Here is a 27,219-nt window from a genome sequence, read left to right on the forward strand (position 1 = left end):
AGTGAAGTGAGGATGGAGAAATTGCACAGGGATTTGGAAGAGACCTGGGTTCTGTTCCCAGCTCTGCCATGCACTTGCTGTGCAAGTCATGGCACCTCCCTCTTCCTCACTTCTTCATCTGCAAAGTGGGAATAGTAACTTACCTCTCAGGAGCATTGGGAGTGCCTATGAACTGTGTATAAACTGCTTTGAGATCCTCATATGGAAGGTGCTACAGAAGCACTTTGTGTTGTTAAAGCATCAAATGCCTTTTTCTGTTCCTGAAGGGGCTTGTTTGGTTTTCTCTTCTGTATTTGCATCTCTCACACACCTGTGTATACAGGCCTCCAGTTTGCTTTACCCAATGAAGGAGAGTGAAAAGAACTTGGCTTAGTGTGGTTTGTAGACTACAAGGTGTAAGTAGTGTAAAAATGGGCCCCGCTGAGAATGTGGGGCTAGGACTGATTATGTCAAAAGATTTTAACAGGGACTTGCATTAGCTGTGGCTTAAAGAATGGTCGGCGTGACAACTGGAACATAGAGGTTTGTCCAGGTGCATATTATCTCACACCTGCCGAGTGACGACTTTTGAGTCTTGCATTATCTCCCATGGTCCTCTCTGTAGCTCCACCTCTCCCTGGAAAGTGAAGAGGTCACACCTCTGAAGACTAGGGCGACAAGGTGTCCTGATTTTATAGGGCATCAGTAGGAGGGTTAATGGAAACCGGGGGGGGTGGGGGGGAAGGGGAGGGAGTGGGGGGATGCACAGGCAACAGGAGTGTAGTATGAGACCCAGTAGGGACCCAAACAGCTGCCTATTGCACTGCCAGGATGTGATCAGCAAGATCAGTCGAGGTACTAATTCCCTGCTATTTGTCAGCAACAGTCCTCGCCATTCGGATCAGAAGCTGTCACTGTACAGTGGCTATGTGAAGGTTTAGAGTCGGGTAAGCCTCTCTTTACTAGAATATAGATGACTTATGGGACTTTAAATCTCATCAGCTTTCTACTCCGGCATCTAATTAAATTTTCACAGAGGAAATTATAAGTAGGGTAAGTAATGAACTCGGCAAGGAGAAATCTTCCAACCCTCCAGCCCTTTTTGGCAGTTTATGTCCCACTTTCACAGAGTAAAAATGATCATTTTTTTTAAAGGAAATTCTACCTATAAGGAAATGAGGCCCTTGATGTATCATCTGCCTTGCTCTCTGAAGAGCTTCGGAAACTGCAACATAGACTTCTCCTTGACTAGGCTCTGCAGTTTTCTCTTTGCCTTCCCAGATTTGTTACGTGCTGCTCCAGGCTTCAGAAATCAGTGGAGTCTCATCACTTGATTCTACTTTCTCTGCTGCACAGTTGGTGCTGGCAGTGTGGGTGGTCCTTCTTGGTGACTAGCAAATTACTGTATGGTCTTGGTAGCTTCATTTGTAGACCGATCACTTTAGCTGACCCAGTTCAGAGATTCTGTCTCTCTGCTTTTACAGAATGCCTGTCACTAGCGATAACAGGCTAAGTCCCACTTGGATCTGAGAGGTTCCTAAGTCTTGCAGAAGAGTGCATTGTTTTGAAAAATTTCAAACAAGCAATTGGCATCTTGAGCAGGTTCACAAGATCAAGATGGGAGTCAGCAGGAGAAATTGAGATAAATAGGCCTGAGGTAGGGGAAACACAAACCAAGGAGAACTTGAGGCTTTGTTCCTTGCCAGGTTATAATTCAGTTTTCTCTTGCCTGCGTAGATGGGGGCTAAACAGCATTTTAACCAAGTTATGAAATTGTGTTAACCTGTTGCAAACAGGGATCTTTAAAATAATTCAGTATCTGTGGTTCAAGCATAGCTTTTTCCAATCTCTGCCCATCTGAGGGATATCACAGGGCCCATTATAGCATCTAGGCCCCTAGTTTGTGGGAATGTCACACACAGAGTGGGGACTTCACCCCTTGAAGTTAAGGGAAAGTCACTTCCTGCAAACCTTTTCGACAGAGGAATTAGCGATTACAAACTGTTAATGCAGGAGCCTACTGTTAAATCAATTACATAAGGGGTAAACGCATAGCAGAAGAATCAGTATGTTTCCTTTTTCAATTAGGTGACTTTAGATGGAACAGAACACCTTTATTTTTGCAGGACATGTTCTTTTCACTTAGTGCTCTGCGAGGGTTGAAGACCATGGCAGGTTCTGATTTAATCTGTAATTGACCTTTGACAAGATCCCTCACCAAAGGCTCTTATGCAAAGTAAGCTGCCATGGGTAAGAGGGAAGGTGCTCTCATGGATTGGTAACTGGTTAAACGATAGGAAACAAAGGGTAGGTATAAATGGTCAGTTATCTGAATGGAGAGAGGTAAATAGTGGTGTTCCCTGGGGGTCTGTTCTGGGTTCAGTCCTATTCAACATATTCATAAATGATCTGGAAAAAGGGATAAACAGTGAGGTGGCAAAATTTGCAGATGATACAAAATGACTAAAGATAGTTAAGACCCAGGCATACTGCGAAGAGCCTCAAAAGGATCTCTCAAAACTGGGTGACTGGGCAACAAAATGGCAGATTAAATTTAATGTTGATAAATGCAAAGTAATGCAGATTGGAAAGCATAATCCTAACTATACATAATCCTAACTATAAAATGATGGGGTCTAAATTAGCTGTTACCACTCAAGAAAGAAAGAGATCTTGGAGTCATTGTGGATAGTTCTCTGAAAACATCCACTCAGTGTGCAGCGGCAGTCAAAAAAGTGAACAGAATGCTGGGAATAATTAAGAAGGGGATAGAAAATAGGACAGAAAATATCATGTTGCCTCTATATAAATCCATGGCATGCCCACATCTTGAATAATGTGTGCAGATGTGGTCACCCCATCTCAAAAAAGATATATTGGAATTCGTAAAGGTTCAGAAAAGGGCAACAAAAATGATTAGGGATATGGAACGGCTTCTGCATGAGGAGAGATTAATAAGACTGGGACTTTTCAGCTTGGAAAAGAAATGGCTAAGGGGAGATATGATTGAGGTCTATAAAATCATGACTGGTGTAGAGAAAGTGATAAGGAAGTGTTCTTTACTACTCCTCATAAGACAAGAACTAAGGGTCACCAAATGAACTTAATAGGCAGCAGGTTTACAATAAATAAAAGAAAGTATTTTAATTAAAGCTTGTTAATATACTTAGGGAGGCCTGGAACTCTGATTAAATTGCCGCGTATATGTGGTCAGACCTGGGTTACCTTAAGTGAATGACTTTCCCTCTCTGTGCCTCCGTTTCCTATCTGTAAAATGGGGATAATTACTCTTCCCTATCTCAGAGGAGTTGTGTCAGGCTTAATCAATTAAAATGTGCAAAGCTTGGATACTATGATGATAAGTGCCATGGAAATGGCTAGTGTTAAGCCCCAGGTCCTTGGCCGTAGCTGAGGGGCACATAACATAGCTAGGTATCAGAGTAGCAGCCGTGTTAGTCTGTATTCACAAAAAGAAAAGGAGGACTTGTGGCACCTTAGAGACTAACCAATTTATTTGAGCATGAGCTTTTGTGAGCTACAGCTCACTTCATCGGATGCATTCAGACTGCAAGCATCCGATGAAGTGAGCTGTAGCTCACGAAAGCTTATGCTCAGATAAATTTGTTAGTCTCTAAGGTGCCACAGGTCCTCCTTTTCTTATAGCTAGGTAGGTGTCGCTTGACAACACAGGAAACTGAAGCTTTCTGTATATGCTGTTCAGAAGCTTTTATTTAAATGACTGTTGCCTTTAATCAACCCACAGTTACCTTATTACCAGGCAGGATTCTGACCAAGTCGTAGTGCTGAGGATCAAGTGATTAGACCGACATCTTTTATTGAGGATGCAGGACAGAAGATCAGCACAGTTCAGCACCATGGACTAGTCTTAAAATTATACTGCATTGTCCCAGATAAGGAATTTGTTGCGTTTATTATGCAGATGATTTCTAACAGAATAGTGACCATCAAGTGTGGAGATGGTTCGAATCGACCATGTCATATGAACAATGGACTTTCCCAAGGATCTGCACTGCTCTGGGGCTCTTTAATATACATGCAGCTGATCTGCTGCCCATCTTGGCAACTCAATTCGTGTATGCTGATGACATCTGCCTGGAAGTAGCCAGAAGGAGCTTTGAGGAGCTGGAGTCCTGCCTTTCATCTGATCTTGACACCTTGGCCAAGTACTTTTCGAAGTGGTGACTTAAATTAAATGTACTAAAGATGGTGCCATTTTGTTTCCATCTCACCACTTGAATCTCATTGGCAGCTGCAGGTCCTTCTGAACAACCAGCTGATCATTTTTGAACTGTATCCTACTTATTTGCGGATAAAGCTTGACCACTCTCTGTGCTTTTGACAACACATCAAGGAGACGCGTGGTAAAACGCAGCCAAGAGTTGTGCTCCTCTGCAGGTTTTCTGACCAATCTCGCTGTATTAGCGCTGCAACCTTATGGAAATCTACCAATGCCCTAATTGTTGCATCTGCTGAATATTGCGTGGCAGCATGGGGCTCCGATTGTCGTCCTGGCAAGGTAGGCTCAGCAATCAACCCTACCATTTGTCTCATCGCTGGTGCGACCCGGAGAACTCGAGTTTCTAACCCTCTGGTCTTTGTTGGCATTGCTCCTTCGGTGATTAGGCAGAAAAACAGGGCTCTGGGGCACATTATTGTGCACGGTCAGCCATCAAGACAGCTTATTTCACAACTACATCTCGAAGCCACACCTAAAACATCAGCTAAGTCAAGATGCCTCTTCTCTGAAATTGTTGAGCCTGTCAGATGGCACATCAGACGCAGCCTTTCTAAGGAACAGTTCAACAGGTGGTGCAGAACTTTATTTTGGATTGATGATGCATTTCTTGGCAGACAACTCAGATCTGTATCTCCTAGTCTCTCTGGATCAGCTCTCATATGTCCTTCAGAACAGCCATATGAACTGAAAGATCCTTCTTCATTACAACAGGATTTGTTGTGGTCACGGTGGTTTAACTTATATCTTTACTACTGGGGCTTCAGCCCTATGTAGCTTAAGAATAACAACATGCCATCTGGTTATGGACTTTTAATCATTGTGATGGTGGGTAGATATGCTTGATGTCTTGGATGATGCTGCCATAATAGAGTGGCTACATCACTTACCCAATATCTAATTCATTGTTTGTGGCCATTAGAAGCCAGATGCCAGAAGAAGTTAGAGAAATGACCTGTCCCTTTAACAGAAGAAGACAGGGGTTCTACTGCTCTGGGATGTGTATCTGAGCCAGTTCTGGTAAGTCAGGGATGGATGGAAGCTCAGTGTGAGAGTAGGCAGTGAAGAAAGTGACTAGTATGAACTGAAGTGGAGGAAAGATGAGGAAGGCAGGTGAGGGATGTTGTATGTAGCTTATTGTCCTTCTCTCCAGGCCCGAAGTCTTTGGTTTTCCATTCTTGTCATTATTTATCATTTGTCTGTTTTGACTACACCAAACATCTCTCGTTCCATCAGCAGGTGGTGTCCTGACCACATTTAAACCCAGCCCCTTCAGGGGTCCAGTCAGCAATGCAATACAGCTTAACTTTGTATAGCACTTCTCGTGCAAACTGTGCCCCAAAATATTCATGGGGGAAATGTGGGGGAAGAAACTACGTGGTCTGAACAAGGGTAAACATGCATGTATTAATATATACATATTTCAAAATGAGATTGGAAGTGAGGTGGAGAACTGAGGAGGAGAGATATGGGAAGGCTGTTCCTGACAATAGGGGCTGCAGAGAAGAAGGCTCTCACCCCAGCAATGGCCAGATTGCATAGTAGAACAAAGGGGGCAAAAGCGCTCGACTTGGAGTAGAGAAGGAAACAACGTAGAGGGCTTCATTTTCCAAACTAGAAGGAAGAGGTCTGCTTGTACTTGAGTCAGGATTATTGTTGTTGTTTGTATTAGGGTAGCACCTAGCTGCCCGAGTCATGGGCCTACGCACTATACGGACACAGAACAAAAAGATGGTCTATGCCCCAAAGATGATCATCCTTCCTATCAATCTCTCTTGATTCTTATAACAGTACCCGACGACATAGTATTTAAGCGACTGTGTCCTGTCCTCTACTCTTGCCTTTGTTTCACCAGTATTAATAGAGACTGGAGTGACCTTTCTTCTTTGATGGACAAGGAAGGCCATTTTTGTTTTTACCAGGAACTCCTGACTTGTTTTCCCTATTTTGCTAGAGGTCTCCTTGGAGGACCTGGAGAAGTGGATTAGGAGCTTTCTCAGTCATTCACTGTCATGGTTTTTATACCTCACTCATCATGGTAGTATTTAAGCGCCATCCAGTAGTGCATTGAGCAATGTGACTATGCATCTGTCACATGTTTGTTTCGTCATCCTCTCCCCAGAGGGAGAAGTGTGTTTGTGTAAGAGAGGGCAGGTCAAAATGCCTTGCATTTGGAGTGAAAAGTGGGGAGGTTTGTGATGGTCCTTGCTTTTCCATGGTCTTAGACTGTCCTTGGAGAAGGTTCTGTCTCCCACACAGATGAGCTTTACTCTTATTGTTGCGGGTTCCAGTTGTGTCAGAAGAGCAGAGTTGTTGACCACTGTCTTTGTCCCAGAGATTTGGTGGTTTTTTTAGATGTCTGGGGCCCAGGCCCTGTAACGCTTTGAAGATAAAGACCAAGACCTTGAACTTAATTTGTAATTCTATGGAAAACCAGTGTAGAGAGCGGAGGATGGGTTTGATATGTCCGAGGAAGCCTGCGTTGCTGAAGAGATGCAGTGAAACATTCTAAACTAGTTGGAGTTTCCTAAGTGGTGAAGGCTTCATGATCTGGTACGCTACGCTGCTGTAATCAAACTGAGAGGTGACAAAGGCCTGAATAACTGAGGCCAGGGATGGGATGGGATGGAGTTTCCTAGCCAAGCGGAGGTGGTAGAAAGCATTACTCATGGATGCTGCTACATGAGAGCTCAGCATCAGCAAGGGATCCAAGACTACTGCTAGAGTGCAGACTGAATTCACCAATTGTGGGTATGTGTCTTCAACCAACAGAAATTGCACGGTGGCTGCAAGCTCTTCACAGTACTTCCCTATGCCTGTCACTGTCACCTCTGTCTTGCCCGGGTTCAGCTTCTGCCAGCTGTTCTTCATCCAAGAGCTGATCCCATCTCTTCTCCCCTGTGTTTCTAGCATGTTTGAGTAAAACTGTGTTTATAAGACCAAAAACAAAAAAAACCTAGTGTGCTGAACCCTCAGAATAGATCCATTCCTGTCTCAGTCAGGTTTCGCTTCCTTGCTAGCTGTGGGACCCTCATCATGTTAGTTCTCTCGGAAACCTGGAGTTGGCAATCCTTGAATTTCTTAGGCAAAAAAGCAGCAGAAAAAAACCCTTTCCAGGCCTCCTCTTTTCAGCACAAAGAAGAAAATGAGTTTGTGTCCTCTTTTTACTTTCTTTGCAGGCCACCGGTGCATCATGTCCATCAGGAAAGAGACACCGACATGTAAAGTGGGAAATTCATTTGAAAATAATTTGGTTACGGTTACCTTTTGAATCACCCGATGAAGGCTCTCTTGTTGGAGTCAGACCTCGTTCGAGACACTGGCTGTAGGGGGCAGTAGGGACTTGCTGTTGGAGACCGTTAACCGGTTTCTTACATCCATGAGTGGCTTAATAATCAGAAGAGAAACGGTTTTTAACTTCTAAAAATCAAAAGCAGTTTCCATGATTGTTTTAAACCAATCATTGGTCTTGAGAGAGATCATTTAGCACTAAACCTTGGTGATCCATCTACATAGATCTGTGGAGGCAAACATTAAATATTCTTTTCATGTGCTTGGAAAACTGGGTTGAATTGATTTCCCTAGAACCAGTACTCTCTGTGTGCTGGTTTAAACAAGTTCCCTGCCACACATTAATGCCTGTTCATCAATTTTCTCTTTCTCATTCAATAGGCAACTTACTGTAAGTTGGAAAGTTTGAAATGCTGACAAAACACAACCCATAGTTCCCTAACTAACTTTGCTGAATAATCGAAGAGCAGAGTTTGCTTCCACAGCAGTAGAAAGAGTTTCTCATGCCAAAGGCTCCATAAGTAAAAGCCAGAGCAATTAAGTTACGTATTTCTTAACTTTTTATTTGTGCTGGTCTGTTTGTTTAGTTGACATCTGGTTTCTTTTAAGTTACTATCCAGAGTCTGTCATTCATATTTTGTGGGACAGCATGAGTATTCCAACTGTGCTTAGTAAGCAGTGGTCTGATTTAGTCTAGCCACTGAAAGATGTTGCATTTTCTGGAAAATCTACACTGTTTATGTGAATGGCACCTGGAAGCACAGTTGTAGTTCAAGATTTTTCCTTATGAACCCTGTTTCAGAGGATGTTCTAGTTAGCTATGCATAGCTATGCATTTTAATGATTAGCAAGTTCATGGGTATCTGTCATTGTGTGTAGGAGAGTTGAGTGCTTCTGCAACACATGGAGAGTGAAACTTACTAATCTCCTGAGCTCCCTCACAGCAGTACATCAGTGATTCAAATTCTAGTGACCTCACTCTGCTGCTGAGCACATGGGGCGGAGAGGTTGCAGAGGAGAGTCTAGAAGCTAGGGAGAAAATGATTCAGTCATACAGGAAGTGATACCACTTCCTACCAATCCAGATGGTACCCTATTCCAGGCTGCAGAAGCAGAAAATGCTCTCAAATGAGCTGCACCATGGAAATCTCTTTACCTTCGAGGTACTCTAGCACGGTCAAGTCTCTCTCCTTTTGTCAGTCAGTCCCTATCTGGACCACACCACGTTTTGAAATGATTAGTAAAGCTTTCAGCAGCCATGCAGGATGGGAGGACAGAACCTGGAAACAAAGAAAGAATAAGGGAGAGAACAGATGGGGAAGAACAACCCAGAAAGGGGAGGTTGGACTCAGGAAAGATCTTACAAACCTATGCTCCTTGTTCCAGGGGTATTTCTAGATGTTGACAATACTCTTTCAAGTCCTCCGTGGTTGGGGAACCAGCCACTTGAAAGATTTCTCCTCATACCCCCAAATCCTTCCCATGCAGTATAGCAGTGGCTGAGTCACGGTAGTCCCTAGGTGTGGACAACTGAGGAGCAGAGGCTGAGAGATTTTTATGGAGTATCCTTAGCTGTGCAGCTTGCTCCAACTCATGTTGGCCTTTTAAGAAGGCTATCTTGCAACCAAGCGTTTGCATAATAGGGTCTAAATTATGGAGGCATTTTTCTTTTTCCTGGTGAGTGGCTAATTAGTGCAGCGTTTTCATTACAGCCAGCTCTTGTCACTTATGAAAGGGCTCGATGCAGAGTAGGTTAAAGCTGGATACTTAGTTGAGAGAACTATACAAATGTGTTCGTAAGTAAGAGAGAACTGTCCTGAGCATAATAGAGGTGGGGATTTTGTATCCTGTTGTTGACAGTGTCCACTACTGCTGTTTGCTGGTTATTGAAGGGGATACCTGAAGGTTAAATGAGAGCAAGTGTAGGGCAGAAGATAAGCAGAGAGATAGGGGTCTTGGGGAAGATTGCAAACTTGTCATTAAAACTTTCTATTACTATTTCTGTGGCATCCTAGCTGGGCAGGGTACTTTTCAGGAACAGTGTTAATTTACTTAAAAGAATAGGCAATATTATCAATTAGGAGCCAAACAACCGCTGCTTCCATTTCTCTTCGTTAAGGGAAAACATGCGTATTGTCACTTGGTCCCATCAAAAGCAAAGTGTCAAGCCCTGCAGGCATCTTGTCCTAATTCAAACCCTGAATATATTTCAATTTGTTGAAAAGCTTACCTCATTAATACTGCTGTCTGTGTGCTTGGGTAGGATGAGAGAAGAGAGGACAAGGCTTCTCTGCTCCAGCTGGCTCAGTTGGGACTCCCCATAGCGTGCTCCTTTTAAATTTGCATTGGATTGAAATTTGATGCACTTAGCTAGATATGAATTTCTAAAATGTCTTGGAGAGCGTGCAGGGGAGACTGCAGTATGCGGGGGCGAAAGAGCGAATGTTGCTAAAGAGCTAGAATGCTAAACACATCTGAAACTGGTATGCTGCAATATCTGTATTAGCCTTTTTTGGTAATAATGGGTCGTTCTTCAGAAGGAGCTGCTAATTGTCTGAGTAGGGTCACTTACTTCGTTAATTAAGCAAGGTAAAAAGCTAAGACAAAAAACTATCCTGACATAACACTCTGGGTTTGAGTTAAAACCAGGCAAGATATGGACTTCCATCTAAGTGCAAATTGTCCTATATTCCAACTTCACTGTGTCTCAGCATCTCAGTGTATACGAGCCCTGTCTATGTTAAATGTTGCAACAAACAGCTGGACATCTGGAGCGTTGCAGCATCTTGCATCCACACATAACAGCTGTGCCAGGGGGGTGGCCATCATTAATTGTACAGGTTTGTTGCAACACCTGTCATGAAGACGTCCGCTCTGGTCCAGCTGAATCAGTGCATGCTACAGTGGCTTTTAGCCAGTGTAGATGGGACAGTTGTATCAGTGGAACGAGATTTCATAAAAATAGGTGCTTGCAGAGTCCCAACATGCACTGGAATAAGCACAGCTGCAAGGCACCCTGTGTGTGGATGCCCCCAGAATGATTCCATGGTACCTGATAACCCGGATGAGCTGCCCAGGTAGCCATTTTGTGCAGTCAGAGTACCTATAGTGGCTCTCTTGCATGGTGCCTGTTTGCTTCTCTCAGGTTTTGTCTACACCAGAGGTTTTTAACTCCAGTTAACTATCATTTATGAGTTATTCCAAGATAAATCACAAATGTATGTGGAGTCTTCACACTAGCGTGTATAAGCAAGTTAGTTACTTCAATTTAAAAAACCTCTAGTTCCGACAATCCCCCAGGCCCTGATGAGAGCTCAGAACCACAGGGTGACCAGAGGATAGAGTGAGTCATTTAACTCATCGACTCTTGTAGGTTTCAGTCATTAATATTATTTCAGTATGTATCTAGTTTCTCAGGAACTGTATCATTTTTAAAGGAAGGACCAGTGCAGTTGGTCACCAATGACTGGAAAGACTTAGCAGTTTAGTGGTTAGCATTGCCTCATTGATGTCTGTACAGAGGACCATGGCTGTGGCTAGGTGAAGCTGTTCAATGTGAATCAAGCTGATCCCTCATGTACCAAATCTGAAGTGCCAGGCACCTAATTGAAGTCAGGGTCTAAACTTGGTCTGTGTTAAAACAGCTTCTCTAGCTTTAGTCACGTACGTTAATTAGTGGTCTCAGGATGTTCCGGGGTAGATGAGACCTTTAGAAGTGAAATGATCATTAGTGAACCACAGTCTGCCTTCCGCTTTCTTTCATAATCTTTCATTCTTGACCATAGCTGTGCCTTAAGGGTTTATTTTTCCTTTCCTCTGCACTGGGTTCTAGAAATGTATAAAGTACGTTAAGCTGCAATCTCCACTGAGAGCAACAAGTCAGAAATTGTAGATCTAATGGTGCCTATTTCTTGTTGGCAAGTTTTTGATTAAATGTTGGGGAATTAGCCACAAATGGTGTGCAGTCCTCAGCACTGGAAAGCCCAGGGGACTCTGCAAACAATGCTGGAGCACTTACCTTCCAGACTGCATGAGAAATAGCAGTCTCCAGTAACCAAGTCTGCCACGACTTGAATCTGTACCCTTTCTTGCAGGCAAGAAATTGAGATGCCAAAGTTTCTCCTGGCAATTCTGAATTTTTCAGAACGTTTTGGTCTGCACTGTTGTTGTGCAGCTAATGTGTGTGTTTTATTTTAAACTGCCTTGTTTTGAGGGGGATTAAGCAAAGTCATGGCCTTGTCTTTTGCTGTTACCTCATCCAGACAAGTGCTAACCAGTGGCTGGAAACTGATCTCGTTTGGACATATGTATGGTGGGAATCGGACCAGACCCTCCTTGTGGGTCACATTTTCATATTTGATGTTACCAACATTTTCATGTGGATTTCATTAAGCATTTCATTGGCATGAAATGGAAAGGCCCTGTCTCCCAGCTTGTGCAGCTCTGACCTAAAAAATGTTAAATCCTGGCTTTAAGGACAAATAGATATTTATGTTATCCAGGCCTTAGACATATATATATTTACACTAAGCACACTCACCGTGTATACATTGAGCTTTCTAACTGAGGCTCTCCAAATGCTTTACGATGGATAAATCTATTAGACTCCATGAGCGTGGCAGGTATGGTATTTAACCCCATTTTACATATGGGGAAACAAAATCATTTTGTGTCCTGATGCCTTACCCACCATTATGCAGTCAGTGGTTAGGAAAGCAATGTTAGAGCCATAATTAAAACTTAGGGTCTCCCTAATCCTTGTTCTGTACCCTAGTCACTCAACCATATTGCCTTCCTGATATAGAAAATGCTCAGCATACATTTTGAAGCCTAAATCTGAATTGGCAGGTGCTGTACAGTATTTGTGGAGGTGATCCATGCTGAAAAAGTAAATGTGGGAGAGCGGTTGGATAAAATATTTTCATTTGAAATGTCCCTGATTGCTCGCTAGGACTGAATGAAAGTGCGTCGTGGCTCCCCCCCCCCCCCTTGTTTAAAATGGATCAGATGGTGGTTCAAGGTTTTGTTTTTCCATCTCCTACATTAAACTTTAGAGCAGCTTTCCATAAAATGCAAGTTTCACAGCAAGAGGATTGATCACACACAGCGTTACACTAAGTTCTGTGCTACACGCTGAATCCCTAACTAAAGACCTTAAATGCAGGGCTTTTTAAAATTTCTTTGTTGTTGTAATGCTGTGGTTGGATTCATTGCTGAGGTCAAAGCTGTCAGGCTGTAGGGGTAGAAGGCTATATCCCCTATCCTGCCGAGGAAAGTACATGCCAAGAACTTTAATTTCAAGATAAACAAATTATTTTTCCATTGTTAGCTATAAACTCTTTCTAAACACTGTCCACATGTCAGCTGGATCTCAGAACAAGTAATTGAATCACTGAAGCTTCCTTTCTCTGAACCTTCTCTTCGGTTGTATTGAGAGCTTTTCCAGTGTTCTTTGGACACCACCCCTCTCCATGACGAGTCATCTCTTCACAATCATACAGGAGGTCTCATCCTCTGGGCCTGATTGCCCTCTGTGGTTCTGTGCTTGGGAGGAAACCAGATTGGATGCATCTGTGGTGGGGAGCATGTAAACGGTGAGGTACTGGCTTCGAGTCTTGCTTTCATTCGCCTGGGGATCCGGCAGGAGACCCTCTGTCAGAGCTCTGCAGGGAGAGAATAAGCCAGGGAACTGTACTCCCTGTATCTGGCAGGGAGTATCCAAGTGCATATCTGTACCAAAGCCAATGCTGGTAGTTGCAGCACTAATTTAGGCTCTGCCCTTGCATCTTCCTGGGAGTGTGGAGCTGGTTGGTCAACAGGAAGCCGACTGCTATGGTGGAGGGGATGGCTCAGCTGCTGTGTGTAGAGATCCACACTGAATTCAAAGCCATCTCTGGGTTAAGACTGAGGCCCTAGGATGGGAGTGGCTTCAGAAGAGCCAAGTATGATTATTTGTATAGCCGTAAAAAGAAAAAGAGGACTTGTGGCACCTTAGAGACTAACAAATTTATTTCAGCATAAGCTTTTGTGAGCTACAGCTCACTTCATAAGATGCATGCTGTAGCTCACGAAAGCTTATGCTCAGATAAATTTGTTAGTCTCTAAGGTGCCACAAATCCTCCTTTTCTTTTTGCGGATACAGACTAACACGGCTGCTACTCTGAAACTTGTATAGCAGTGTAAGTTCATGTGATGCTTTAAATAACTCAAATGACAGGCTGCTGCCCTGATGGGGGTCAGTCTAACTCAGATGTAACAGTGGTACAAAGTGGGAGTTCTGATGGCGAGCAGTCAGGAGATAATCAGATTATTGTACGTGCATCTCGTCAGCTCTTTCATGTGTATCGAGTATAGGAAAGTTTGGAGTCAATGCTGGGAGCCAAGGCCAAGGGTGGGGGTTGGCCCTGGGAGTCTGGCCAAAAGCTGTGAGTCACAAGGGAGGGATCCGAAGGAGAGTGAGCTGCGTGGTTTGTGGGATCAGAGAGATTTTTTTCCAGGCTTTGTAGGGGATGAGAGAAAATCAAATTAATTAAAAAAACAATGAGATAAAGCTCAGCAGAACAAATAACAATTGAGCACCTGGGCTGCAATGAAAATAGGCAAGAATAAGGGTATGGGAGAGAAATCAATGTGCTTTAGAAAGATATCCCCTTCTGCCTCTCCCGAGATTGGTTGCATAAAACCTCGCTCTGTTTCCACTGGGGGTTACAGACACAGGTTTTCAGATTTGAAACAGCCTCCACCTTAAAGATTCAGCCAGGGGAACTTGCTTTGCTTCAGGAATGCTTCCAGTGCCCCTTAGCAAGACAGCATTTCCGGGGCTAGATAGTAACTAGCCAGAGACAGATGCCAAAGATTGGGGACTTGGAGAGGAAGCCCCCTGGGGCCCAGAGGCAGTGACCTAATTGGAAGCCCAGTGTTCTCTGCTCTCCTCCTCCTCTCTCCTGCCAAGATGTTATCCCTGGTAACTTGGTTAGCAGGTGACTGTTAAATTAGAAGGTTTCTTTTGTCCAGCTCCCTGCTCTCCATTTAGCTGGTGTAAGGGGTAGAGGCACCACCAATCTGACTTGCTCTTCAGACACCCTCTTCAGAAGGGGGATGGTTAACTCTTTAGTGTCTAGACTCTAGTTGCTCTGCTTCCTGCTCAGCCTGAAGCGGACTACTGATCCCAGGAGTGCTCCGTGCTCCTTGGTGGCATGGAACAGTAAGAGCAGGTAGCCTTGAGCACTACCTGTCCCCCTCTACTTGCCACTTTCCCTTCTCAGCGAAGGCAGGCATTTGTGGTTTTGTGCTGTGAGGCTCTGAGTCTCTGCCTCAAGCTGGGTACAGGATCTTTATGGTTTCATCAGTTCCCAAAAGAGAGATTTAAATTTGAGATGCACCTTTTCCTTCTGGGTTGTACCACATCAGAAGGAGCTGTTCAGATAAGACTCCTGGAGTGACAGTAATTCAGATTCCTCCTTCTTGCTGGAGACCTAACAAGATTGCATATCATTCTGCCTCTTGGAGATGCTACTTTTTAAGCCAGCTGAAATATCTTCTAAGGGGCAGTGTCACGGGGTGTGTCACTCACCGCTGATCCAGTGCCTCCTGCTGGTTGTCTTGGAGATTAGCTGGAGGCCAACCCCCTATCTGCGGTCTGCACCCCATCACTCCTTCTCGGCAGTCCACCTGCAACCCCTCTCGCAGAGTCAGGAACTGCAGCATCTGCTTCGTGGCTCAGCCCTCTGTCCATGTCACTGTCCATGTTCCCCCCTGCCAGCGGAGTTTAGCTCCTAGTCCAGCCGCTTCCCCAGTGGCGAGTGTGTGGGCCGGGGACTCAGGTCCACCCTCTACTATGGGTCCCAGCCCAGGGACCCTCCAAAGGGTTACTGCATTCCTTTGCCTCTACTATCACTGCATTTCCCTGGGCCACTTCCCCACAGTCTCAGCACTTTCCTCTGTCTCAGCAGCCCATCTGGAATGCCTTCCTTTCTCCCCAGTTCCTGCCTGTACTGTCTGTCCAACATGGTGCAGGGTTCCAGTCTACGCCAGATGCAGGCTTCCCTCCTCAAGCTCCAGGCAGCTACTGACTCTGCTCTGCCCTGAGGCTCTTCTTATGTGGGCCTGCTGGTCCCTGGTTGGCCACTCCTCACAGCCCCTCTCCTATGGGCTGCTTTTCGCATGGCCTCTCTAGGGCTCTATTTACCCCTTACTGTCCAGTGTGGGGCAGACATCCCATTAAAGGCAGATTTTCAAATGCGTTCAGCTACAGGGCTTTCCTACATCAGAAAGTTGCACTAAGGTACCGTGCCTTGATGTAGTTAAACTGTTGCATCTTACTCCAGTTGTGTGTGTTCACCTTGTTGGGGTTGCAGTGGAAATAGTCATGTTTGTGCCATGTGTCTGTGCTGTGCTGCATTGTTGTATGGGTAGGTATCACTGAGTTCTTAGCACTTTACCCAGGCCTACTGTATTCTGGGCAACTCTCTCATGGATTGTGGGATACCCGCAGGAAGCCAAAATAATAGTGGGAAGAGGGTTCAAATTCCTATAATTTTACCACCTGTATCCCAGATCTCACCTAGGGCCAGCCCCTTTTCCAGACTCCTGGATGCTAGAAGAATGCTGTGATTGGGTTTGGTCTGTGGTTGAGACAGAAAAGCAAAACCTGGTATATTTAAGAGCCTGCAGCTTGATGGAACGATGTGTCCATTCTCTTCTCCCCCTACCAAGTCTCAGAGCTGATCAGCTGAAAGGGGTATTTCTCCGTGGTTGTGCCTGAAGGGATCACTGTGGCTCGTCCATCATGCCAACGTTTTCAGACAGTCAGCTGCATTCACAACAATGAAATCAAGAGCTCTGCGCGGCTGCGCCCCTCCCCCTCTGACATTAATGAGAAGAATATACCAGCTGTTCTGGGCGACCTGGCCTAATCTCTGCTTCCTGGATTTCTGAACTATTTGTGCTACATGTTGTATAGTGGGGTATTGGCCCATTGCTGGGGCTCCTAGGTGCTACTGCAGTACCAATAACTGATAACAATGAAGCCATGTCCTGCCGATCGTGATGGGGTAAGAGCTATTTAACGACTATCCCCTGAGCCGCGGTAGTTTCTGTGTAGTGTGCCTTTGGCAAACTGAAGGCAGGAGGAGTTGTCTGAGATGCACTGACTGCTCTGAGGATCATCTTCCCCATATTACCTCTGCTTATTGTGTTCATGAAACCAGTGGGGTCGTGTTATCTGACGACTGGGAAGCCAGGGTGCAGAGGCTGCTTGCCAGCCTGGAGCAGCCCAACACACACCCATTATTGACAATGTTGTCAACAGCAAGTGTGCTAGGGATGCTTTGAGAACAGGATGTGGCAGCTTATTGCTCTTTAACAGAATGTAAGCTGTTTTAAAGGAGAATGATAACATCTATATTCTATGTATTGCTGTGGCATTTTTGTCTTTTGTCTTAATGTGTCTAATCTGCCTTCTGTGCGTCAGGAATGTCTCTTTTGTTCCATACCTGGAGATGAGCAGTTGTAAATGTTTAGTGAGCCAAGCTTGACCTTGCTGTACAATACACGATTGCAGCCCTGTTTTGCAACCAAGAACACCACTATTGTCAAATAGCAGAATCCTCGTTAAACACAGTAATCTGTGCTGCATGCCTCTCTGAGAACAAAGTAGTGGGAGTAGCCGCATGCTTAGCTCCTCTGAAAATCGAGTCACTTCATGTAGGTACTTAAATGGGAGCTGAATTCCTTTGAAAATCTGGCCATAAATGTGTATTTATACATAAGAAAGTGACTATATAATAACAGTTACTTTGCTTTTATTGGAATTTGGTGAGCCTAGCCAACACTATACTGACCTTCAACGACCTTTTTGTCTTCGAATCTCAAAGCACTTTGAAAATAGCACGTTTCCCAAACACCCTGCTGGGTATTATTGCCATTTTCCAGATGGGGAAGCAGGCACAGAGAGGATGAGTGAGTGACTTATGCAGGTTTGCACAGTGAATCGATGGCATTCAAGAATAGAACCCAGGTGTCCAGTGTCCCAGGTCTCAGCTGTTACCAAGAGTACATACTGCTTCCATGAAGGGTGGTGGGGGAGACTTTCCTTTAACCTCCCTGGGAGCTTTCCCCTTTAATTCCCTCAGGGATGCCCAGCAGTCTCTTATCTTTTTCTGAATTCTCTAGTCTCCTCCCCAGAAGGATATTTGCCCTGCTGACAGGATGAATTTGTGCTTCATCTTCCCCATTAGTGCATTTTTCCCGCAGTCTCCTCTGCTTGACATAAACTCACCGTAGCTCCTTCTCTGTTCCCCTCCCATTTCTTAAGAGCTCTCCTCAGACCGTGCTTTAATATTTCTCAGAGCACAGTCTGGGATTTTATTGTAGCTGTTTAATAGCTTGGTGATTATTCAGTTCCTTGGTCTGATTCCTGAACACAGATGATAGTAAGTCCATTACTGTGTCACTTTCTTCCAGACTGCTGGGCCAGTTTGCCAGGGATGGAGGCTTTGATGCATTTGCTGCTGTTTCTCTGCCCCGTGCCTGAATGCAAAAACCATCTGGCCTATGAATAACCTGTCTGACCCTTCTTCTTCTGTGGTCAGGGATTCGTCCCACCTCATGCTGCTGAGTCACACCAACCCTTTCAGACTGAAGCCCAGAGTCGTGAACCAACGTTTGTATATAGAGAACAGAAGTGCAGCATCCAAAACAAAGTGGAGCCTGCAACACAAGGTCAGCACGGCAATGGGAAATGGAAACTCCTGAAGTTTTACTCTCAGTTAGTGGACCTTACCCTTGCCCGACCCACCCTGGGTTTTCTGACATTTGAAGGGGAAGGCAATCATCCAGTGTGTCAGAAAACCATAGAATCATCGAAGATCAGGGTGGGAAGGGACCTCAGGAGGTTCTAGTCCAACCCCCGCTCAGAGCAGGACCAATCCCCAGCTAAATCCTCCCATCCCAGACACATTTTAAAAGATGGGCACTGTATTCGCCTTTTCCCAGTTGTCCGGGACCTCCCCCGATGGCCACGAGTTTTGAGAGATACTGGCCAGTGGCTCTGCAATCACATCCGCCAGCTCCCTCGGCACCCTCGGATGCATTAGATCTGGACCCATAGACTTGTGCACGTCCAGCTTTTCTAAGTAGCCTTAACCTGTTCTTTCGCCACTGAGGTCTACTCACCTACTCCCCATACAGTGTTGCCCAGTGCAGCAATGTGAGAGTTAAACTTGTCTGTGAAGACAGAGGCAAAAAAAGCATTGAGTACTTCATCTTTTTCCACATCCTCTGTCACTAGGTTGCCTCTCCTATTCAGTAAGGGTCTCACACTTTCCCTGACCACCTTCTTGTTGCTAACATACCTGTAGAAACCCTTCTTGTTACCCTTAACTAGCTGCGACTCCAATTGTGCTTTGGCCTTGCTGATTAGACCCCTGCATTCTTGAGCAATATCTTTATACTCCTCTGTAGTCATCTGTCCAGGGTGCCCTCTTATAAGCTTCCTTTTTGTGTTTAAGCTCACCAAAGATTTCTTTGTTAAGGCAAGCTGGTCGCCTGCCATATTTGCTATTCTTTCTGCACATTGGGTTGGTTTATTCCTGTGCCCTCAATGAAACTTCTTTAAAATACAGCCAGCTCTCCTGGACTCCTTTCCCCCTCATTTAGCATCCCAGGGGATCCTGCCCATCAGCTTCTGAGGGAGTCAAAGTCTGCTTTTCTGAAGTCCAGGGTCCATATTCTGCTGCGCTCCTTTCTTCCTTTTGTCAGGATCCTGAACTCAACCATTCATAGTGACTGCTGCCCAGGTTGCCACCCACTTCTACTTCCCCTACCATTTCTTCCCTGTTTGTGAGCAGCAGGTCAAGAGGTGCATGGCCCCTAGTTGGTTCCTCCAGCACTTGTACCAGGAAGTTGTCTCCAGCACTCTCCAAAATCTTCCTGGATTGTCTGTGCATTGCTGTATTGCTCTCCCAGCAGATGTCAGGGTGTTTGAAGTCCCCCGTGAGAACCAGGGCCTGTGATCTGGAAACTTGTGTTAGTTATCCGAAGAAAGCCTTGTCTACCTCCTCCTCCTGGTCCGGTGGTCTATAGGAGACATCCACCACGACACCACCCTTGTTGCTCTCGCCTCTAAACTTAGCACAAAGACTCTCTACAGGCTTTTCTTCAGTTTCATACTGGAGCTCTGAGCAGTCATACCGCTCACATGAACGGTTCCCTGCTTTGTGTGAGTCTCGGGGCAACCGGGTCATGGCCGGCCTAGTCCAGAGCAGTGTCTGCTTTCTGTCCTGCTGCCTGCCTCCTTTAGCTGCAACACTGCCACTTTTCACCACACTCAAACTCAGGGGCCTGGTGGGCCTGCACCAAACAGCAGATCTGCGGATGTGCTCCTCCAAGACCAGCAGCCTTTAAGGTGGGAGTAGGGATGAATTCTCGGTCTGTAGCTGTCTCCCAATGGTCTCCTGGTCAAGAGCTCGCAGGCAGACATGCCCTCGGTCAGGGACGCTGAGCAACAGTCTCAGCCTGCAGAGTTAGCTGGTAAGGAAACATTTAAAAAAGGAATTCCGCGTTGGGGCTGAAATAGTTAAGGGCTTTTCTGAATTTGCAGAATTGCTTTGGCCTTGGGACCAACAGTTAAAATGGGAGTTATGGACTGATAAGAGCAGATAGACCCATTCATGTGGTTGATTAAATAAAACAAAACCCCACAAGCCAGAGAACAAAAAAAACACAGGAAGTTATAGAAAGATTCTGACTCCAGGGACCCAGACTGCTTCAGACATCAGATAAAGATCTGCTCGGTGTGGAGTAGATATCCAGGTGTAAATGCAAGTCAGGTGTATCCAGAGTTGTTGGTTCTATTCCTGTTTACTTATGTGCTAGTGGTGGTTACTTGGTCATGACACCGCTTGGTAATGTTTAAAAAGTAACCATTGTAACCGTGGTGTAAGGTGTCCGATTGCCAGCTCTTTCTATGGGACGGGAGGCAGTCCAGGAAGTCATGGCAAGGTTTTTAAAGATATATAGGCATCTAGTGGGATTTTCAGAAGCACCACAATGGGGAGCTAGGCGCTCAGTGCAATTTTTCAACCCCTGTTGTGGGAGTTAGGCTCCTAGACACTTTTGAAAATCCCATTGTGTCTTTAGGCATCTGAATACCTTTAAAAATCTGGACCAGGCTGCCTTTCATTCTGCTAATGTGTCTTGTCCCTGGGCCCACCTATATGTTTGGCAAGTAATTCGGTCTCTATGGCCCACCCAGGCCTTCGGCTCTCTGAGGAGACTGCCGTTGGAGAGGCCGGATGTGGTGACTTTGGGATGTGGACACCAGTGCACTAAGAGTAGCACTGAGACTGCCCCCAGCTCATTGCTCATAGGCCACTGGGCAGACATGAGGGGAGAGACAATTTCAAATGACTGCTGATCTGGGCCAGATTCTAACTGAAGAACAGCTCTACAATCCCTGGAAGTTCCACCTTGAATTCTGTATCCTGTGGTGGGCACGCCTGAGCAAAGCCAGACCAGCGTAGCCCTGAGTATGCACTCAAGCCAACCCTTACTAAAATTCACTGGGGTTTGGGTTTGAACTGTTTGTGCACCTGAAGCCGAGGGAAGCTCATTCAGAATTGCTCTGGCTTTCCCCAGGTCACTTCCCCAGTCGTCTGTGATCAGCTTGCGAAGGCGCTCAGTGCATTTGTACTTTTTATTGTGTAAATATGAAATAGGCTTTGAGTTACAGAAGTAGTAATAAATAAATCCGAGCTCAGGAGACCACAGCTTGGGTTTCTTTTCTCTGATTTAAAATCTGTTCAGCAACTTATAGTTTCACTAAATTTTCCAGCCAGTTGTAAACCCTCAGCCTTGGGGAGAACGTGAAGGCATTGCCAAATTTGAGCAAGGACTGTTGATTGGCACGCGGGCAGCAGAGGGCAAAGAGACCCCTCATTAAGCTAGAGAGGGAGCCTCAGGTGCTGCTCCTACAACCAATGTCTTAGGCTAAAAAATTTGGGAGCCACTGGTGTAGCATAAATATTTGCTGACTCTGTAGTGCTGTAGCCCAGTGTCAGAACTGATCACGAGTTCCCCTCCAATTCCATTCAAGTGTAACCTGCAGGTGCGGGCTCTGGAAGGGCCAGGTTCACAAAAGGGATGGGTAATTTTCATCCCCCTGCAACCTGTGCCTTCCCTCTGGGAGGAGAGGGAGTTCCAGGCATTTATTCCACATCCCTTCCCGCGTGGTTGAGGGTGGGCAGCTTTCGTGGGTCAGTGGGGTGTAAGATTTTTATAGGTGCCCTGCTGTTTGAAGCTGCTGCAGTGATGTGTAGAATGGGGACATGCTGCAGCTGTTCAGGTCATGCCTCCTTTTGTTGTGCCCTAATGGAGTGAAGATGGTGACTTCTCTCTGTTGCTGCAAACTCCCCTCCCAGGTCACCTTTTCACCTCCAGCGCTCCCTAGGTGGATTTCCACCAGCAAAAACCTGAGCTCAGTCTGGCCAAAAGAAAACATGAGGGATTCTAGACTGACCACCTGCTGTGTGTATCCACGTCCGAATACATGACTGTTTTCTGTGCAGTGCTGCTGTATTAATTTTATTCCTCTGATTGGTGACAGTTGGAGAGCTGTTCCCTTGGAAGTGGTTGCATAAATCCAGGCTGCTGCTTTTTTTGCCATTGTGTGTAAAAATACTTTCACCTGTGTGTTCCCTTCTGGCCTTCACTGGAAATATGCACTCTCTGTTTTATCAACTGATTATCTTCAGCATCCGAGTTCTGTGAACCTTTCTTGATGCAAATGAGCAGCATGAGCTCTAGGGCATAGTGTTCCTGCTATATTTATGCAAATCGCCCACTACCTTGTAAGTAATTTCTGAAATCTGTTACCATGTTGTTGGTTAAAAATTAGAAACAATGAGTCAGTGACAGGATGGAACTTAGATTTAGTCTCTCCTGATTATAACATTGTAAACTTGTTTATTTCCAGAGATAAAAACCACAGTGGTGTATCCAGCCACCGAGAAACACCTTCAGAAATATCTGCGCCAAGATGCGTATCTCATCTGCGAGACTGGGGAGGATTACAAGAACATTACGCTGCCCTTTATACAATCCCAGAGCTTCAGCATCCAGGTATGGTAGGTTCTTGTCTCTGTGGCCCAGTATTATCTGGGGCATCCAGCTGGTTTCCTAAGACAGTCTGTGAGGGTGAGCCTTTTGGACAATGGCATAGTCCCCTGTGTTCTAGTTTGTGTGGCACTGGCCGCTGAGTTTGAATAAATAAGACCAGATTCTAGTCTGGATGGGATTGGTGTGGATTTGGAGTACCTCTGAAGTTAAGGAGGGGGAAAAAGTTGATACACCCAAGACCTTGCAGTACTAATTGGCTGCTTGTCAGTTTGTCAGATATCATTTGTTCAGCCTGGGTTTGGTTGCCCTTGGCTTCTAATCCATAGAATTTCCCCCTAGCTTGGTAGCTACCTTGAATTTGAAATTCCTGTACACAGTCTCTCTCTTAGTAACTTCTGATGTCTCTTTTTCTCTCACCATCTTGCTAGCTATGCACATGGGAGCACATGTTGATGATGATGATTAAAATTGCAAAGTGTGAGACAAACTTAATGATGTTACAGCAGATGTCCCGTCGCGCTCTTCAGATAAACAAACCAGAAATAAAAAGTTGTCTTTGAGCCAAATACCTACATGAAAACTTGAATTTGTGGGAGTCTTAGGAGGAGAAGCAGCACTCTGCTGCCTTTGTCAGCTTGCGCTGACATGCACAGGCGAGCTCTTAAAAATATCCGATCATGAGCTCCTCTACTCGCAGGCTCAGCTCCTGGCAGGCTCAGCTCAAGGGTAGATAAATTGTGATATCTCCTCCCTTCTGGCCACCTTCCCCATTTTCCCTCTTACCACTCCCTCCTCCTTCACCTCCCATCATTGGTACAAAAGTTTCCCATCTGTTCTCCTCTTCCATGTCTAGTTGGCAGCCGGTGTCAAGTGGAGTGCCCCAGGGGTCGGTCCTGGGGCCGGTTTTGTTCAATATCTTCATAAATTATCTGGAGGATGGTGTGGATTGCACTCTCTGCAAATTTGCGGATGATACTAAACTGGGAGGAGTGGTTGATACGCTGGAGGGCAGGGATAGGATACAGAGGGACCTAGACAAATTGGAGGATTGAGCCAAAAGAAATCTGATGAGGTTCAATAAGGATAAGTGCAGGGTCCTGCACTTAGGACGGAAGAACCCAATGCACAACTACAGACTAGGGACCGAATGGCTAGGCAGCAGTTCTGCGGAAAAGGACCTAGGGGTGACAGTGGACGAGGAAGCTGGATATGAGTCAGCAGTGTGCCCTTGTTGCCAAGAAGGCCAGTGGCATTTTGGGATGTATAAGTAGGGGCATAGCCAGCAGATCGAGGGACGTGATCGTTCCCCTCTATTCGACATTGGTGAGGCCTCATCTGGAGTACTGTGTCCAGTTTTGGGCCCCACACTACAAGAAGAATGTGGATAAATTGGAGAGAGTCCAGCGAAGGGCAACAAAAATGATTAGGGGTCTGGAACACATGACTTATGAGGAGAGGCTGAGGGAACTGGGATTGTTTAGTCTGCAGAAGAGACGAATGAGAGGGGATTTGATAGCTGCTTTCAACTACCTGAGAGGTGGTTCCAGAGAGGATGGTTCTAGACTATTCTCAGTGGTAGAAGAGGACAGGACAAGGAGTAATGGTCACAAGTTGCAGTGGGGGAGGTTTAGGTTGGATATTAGGAAAAACTTCTTCACTAGGAGGGTGGTGAAACACTGGAATGCATTACCTAGGGAGGTGGTAGAATCTTCTTCCTTAGAAGTTTTTAAGGTCAGGCTTGACAAAGCCCTGGCTGGGATGATTTAGTCGGGGATTGGTCCTGCTTTGAGCAGGGGGTTGGACTAGATGACCTCCTGAGGTCCCTTCCAACCCTGATATTCTATGATTCTATGATTCTAACTTCTCCACCCGCCTCATTGATCCCATCCCATCTCCTGATCTCCCTCTACTCCACTCTCATCCCCTACTTTCACTTTAACCTCCCACTCCCCTCTGGTTCTTTCTCTTCACGGTGCAAATATGCACATTTTCTCCCATCTTTCAAAAAACTGAACCACATCTTAGCCCCTCTTGCCTCTCCAGCTATTTCATCTCCAAGCTCATTGAATATGCTGTCTGGAGTTCCCCTCCTCTGATTCCAGTCTAGGCCCTCTGCAATCCAACTCCTTCCCTCTTCACCCCTCTAGCCAAACTTGCTAATGCCCTCTTCCGGGCCAAAGCTCAGAACCAATACTCTATCCTCCTCCTCCTTGACTTGACAGCTGTTTGATACCATTGACATGCTTTTCTTCTTGATATCTTGTTCTCCTTTGGCTTTCTTACTCTGTCCTCTCCTAGTTCTCCTCCTACTTCTCTACTCCCCCCTTCAGTGTGTCCTTTGCAGGATCCTCCTCATCCCCCTCCAGCTTTCAGGGGAGGGGGGGTTTCACAGGGCTCTGTCCTTGGTCCCTTCTCTTCTCCCTCTGCACCTGATTTCTGGGTAATCTCATCTGCAAACTTAAATTCAACTATAGTCTCTGTCGATGACTCTGTGCTGGGTTTCTCTCCCTATGTCTAAACTCAAACCTTGCCCTGTATCTCTGACATGTTCTCATGGATTTCCAGCCCTCAGCTTAAGCTCAGCTTAGCTAAATCCGAGCCCTGATCTATACTACAAACTGATGTCGGTATAACTGTGTTGATCAGGAATGTGAAAATCCACTCCCCTGAGCGCAGTTATTACTGACCTAACTCCCTGTGTAGACAGCACTATGTTGACAGGAGGGCTTCTCCTGTTGACATAGCTACTGCCTCTCGGGGAGGTGGAGTCCCTAGGACCAATGGGAGAAGCTCTCCTGTCAGTGTAAGTAGCATCTTCACTAACCGCTAGAACACTGTAAGTGTTGATAAGCCCTGAGCTCTTAATCTTTCCCTCTAAGCCCTCTCCCCTACCTCCTTTCACATTCACCATGGACACCACCATCATCCTCCCTGTTGCTCAAGACCGTAACCTCCGCATCATCTTCATCTTAACCTGGATGCGAGTCTCTAGAGAGGGCTATGTCTAAATCTTGCCCATTCTGCCTGCATAATACTGGTGTAAACTTCGCCCCTTTCTTTGCAACTCTCCACGGCTTCCTCTTTCGCTAGCATACCAAACACAAATGACTTGTTTTCTCTCTAAGGCCCTTTCCTTAAAACTCTCCTTTCCTGTGATGCCTACAAAAAACTTGACAATGGTTAGGCTGAAACCACGTCCCATCATATTGACTGATATTGCCTCACTGTTTCTTTGTACTCCTCTCTCTCTGTCTGTATCCGGCTGTTGTCCCTTGTCCCTGACCTAGAGAGCTTACAGCCTATCTTCTTGTACTGTGTTTGTACAGTGCCTAGCACGGTCAGGACATGATCTGTGCTCCCTGTGCAATACGGATAATAATTGAGTTCTTGAAGTTTACTCTGTCAGGCTCGTTTAGATGAGGCCCTAAACACCTGTGCTGTGGCTGGACACTGAAATCCCCCTGATCCTTTTCATGAGACAGGGTTTGCTGTGATGGCCTGTCCAAAACCTCTCATCATCCCTCCAGTGAGGTAGTTTGCTGCCCGGTGGGTTGTTGCCACACTCTGTTCGAGAGGTGGCTGCCTTTTACGGTTTTTTGGGATCTTTCAGAAAGAAATGTGAGGCATTGTAAACCTTCTCCTTGATTTGCTTCATCGCAACACATTGTTGGTCCTTTATGTTACTATTTCGAAACAAGCTCTGAACCTCTGAGTTTCTAACTTACTATTAGAATATTCTGTGTGGAAAAATTCAGTCCTGTGCTAGGATGTTTATCACCAGGGCAGAGAAATACAGTCTTGAGTATCCACAAACCCACCACTTTGGATGATTTCTGTCTCTTCTTCAGATTTTTTTTTGGGGGTCACTTGGGAGCAAGGGGTTTGTTCTCCTTTCTTACCCACCTTCTGACTGAACAGCCCCACTTGCAATCACACTTCTGACCTTCGCAGAGGCAAGGAAAACAATTCTACTAGTCTGCTGGGACCAACTTATGCTGATTGCACAGAAGTAGGAGTAATTATTCCGGAAATGCAACATTGACTCTAATTAGGTAATATTTGCGTAGGGCTTTGAAAAAGTGCATTAAAAGTGAGGATTGTAATTAACTCCTGTCTAATCTGAACAGCAGCTGATATCAAATCAAAACCAGCCCCCAATCCAAACTGTTCCTCACCCTCTTTGCTGCAGCCTCCATGTGTTTTCCTTTGTGAAGTTGCCTGGGCTGATTCCCAATGAGGGAGTTGCATGCCTTGCCGTAGGACCACAGGTGAGGATCCACTGAGGCAATACATTAGAAATAACCTCTCTCTAAAACAGTGCTTCCCAAACTGGGGTTTGCGAAATGTTACTGGGGGTTCTCGAGGAGAAAATTCCCTAATGGCAGACAGAGTTGTCCATAGGGACCCTGAGCAGCACAGGGCCAGCGGCCCGGAGCCCCTGGACTTCCAAGAGCGAAGCAGATCAAAGCAAGCATACCTATCACACTGAGGGGATTTAAACTTCAAGACTCCTTATAAGAAATGGAAAAGAAGGTGGATTTTTTTTTTTGCTGTTTTTAAAATTAAATAGGCCGCTT

At 45.6% G+C, this 27,219-nt stretch overlaps 1 protein-coding gene across 1 annotated transcript in view; it reads left to right on the plus strand.

The window, feature by feature from the left end:
• The window catches only part of DCPS (decapping enzyme, scavenger), a 63,581-nt gene that overhangs the window by 13,389 nt on the left and 22,973 nt on the right, over nucleotides 1–27,219 (plus strand). Inside the window, exon 3 of the mRNA XM_073321139.2 lies at nucleotides 22,500–22,645. Coding sequence (XP_073177240.1) covers nucleotides 22,500–22,645 — 146 coding nt within the window. The remainder of the gene's footprint in view (nucleotides 1–22,499; nucleotides 22,646–27,219) is intronic.

This window comes from Lepidochelys kempii, chromosome 22 (assembly GCF_965140285.1).
Source record: "Lepidochelys kempii isolate rLepKem1 chromosome 22, rLepKem1.hap1, whole genome shotgun sequence".
Taxonomy (NCBI): Eukaryota; Metazoa; Chordata; order Testudines; family Cheloniidae; genus Lepidochelys; species Lepidochelys kempii.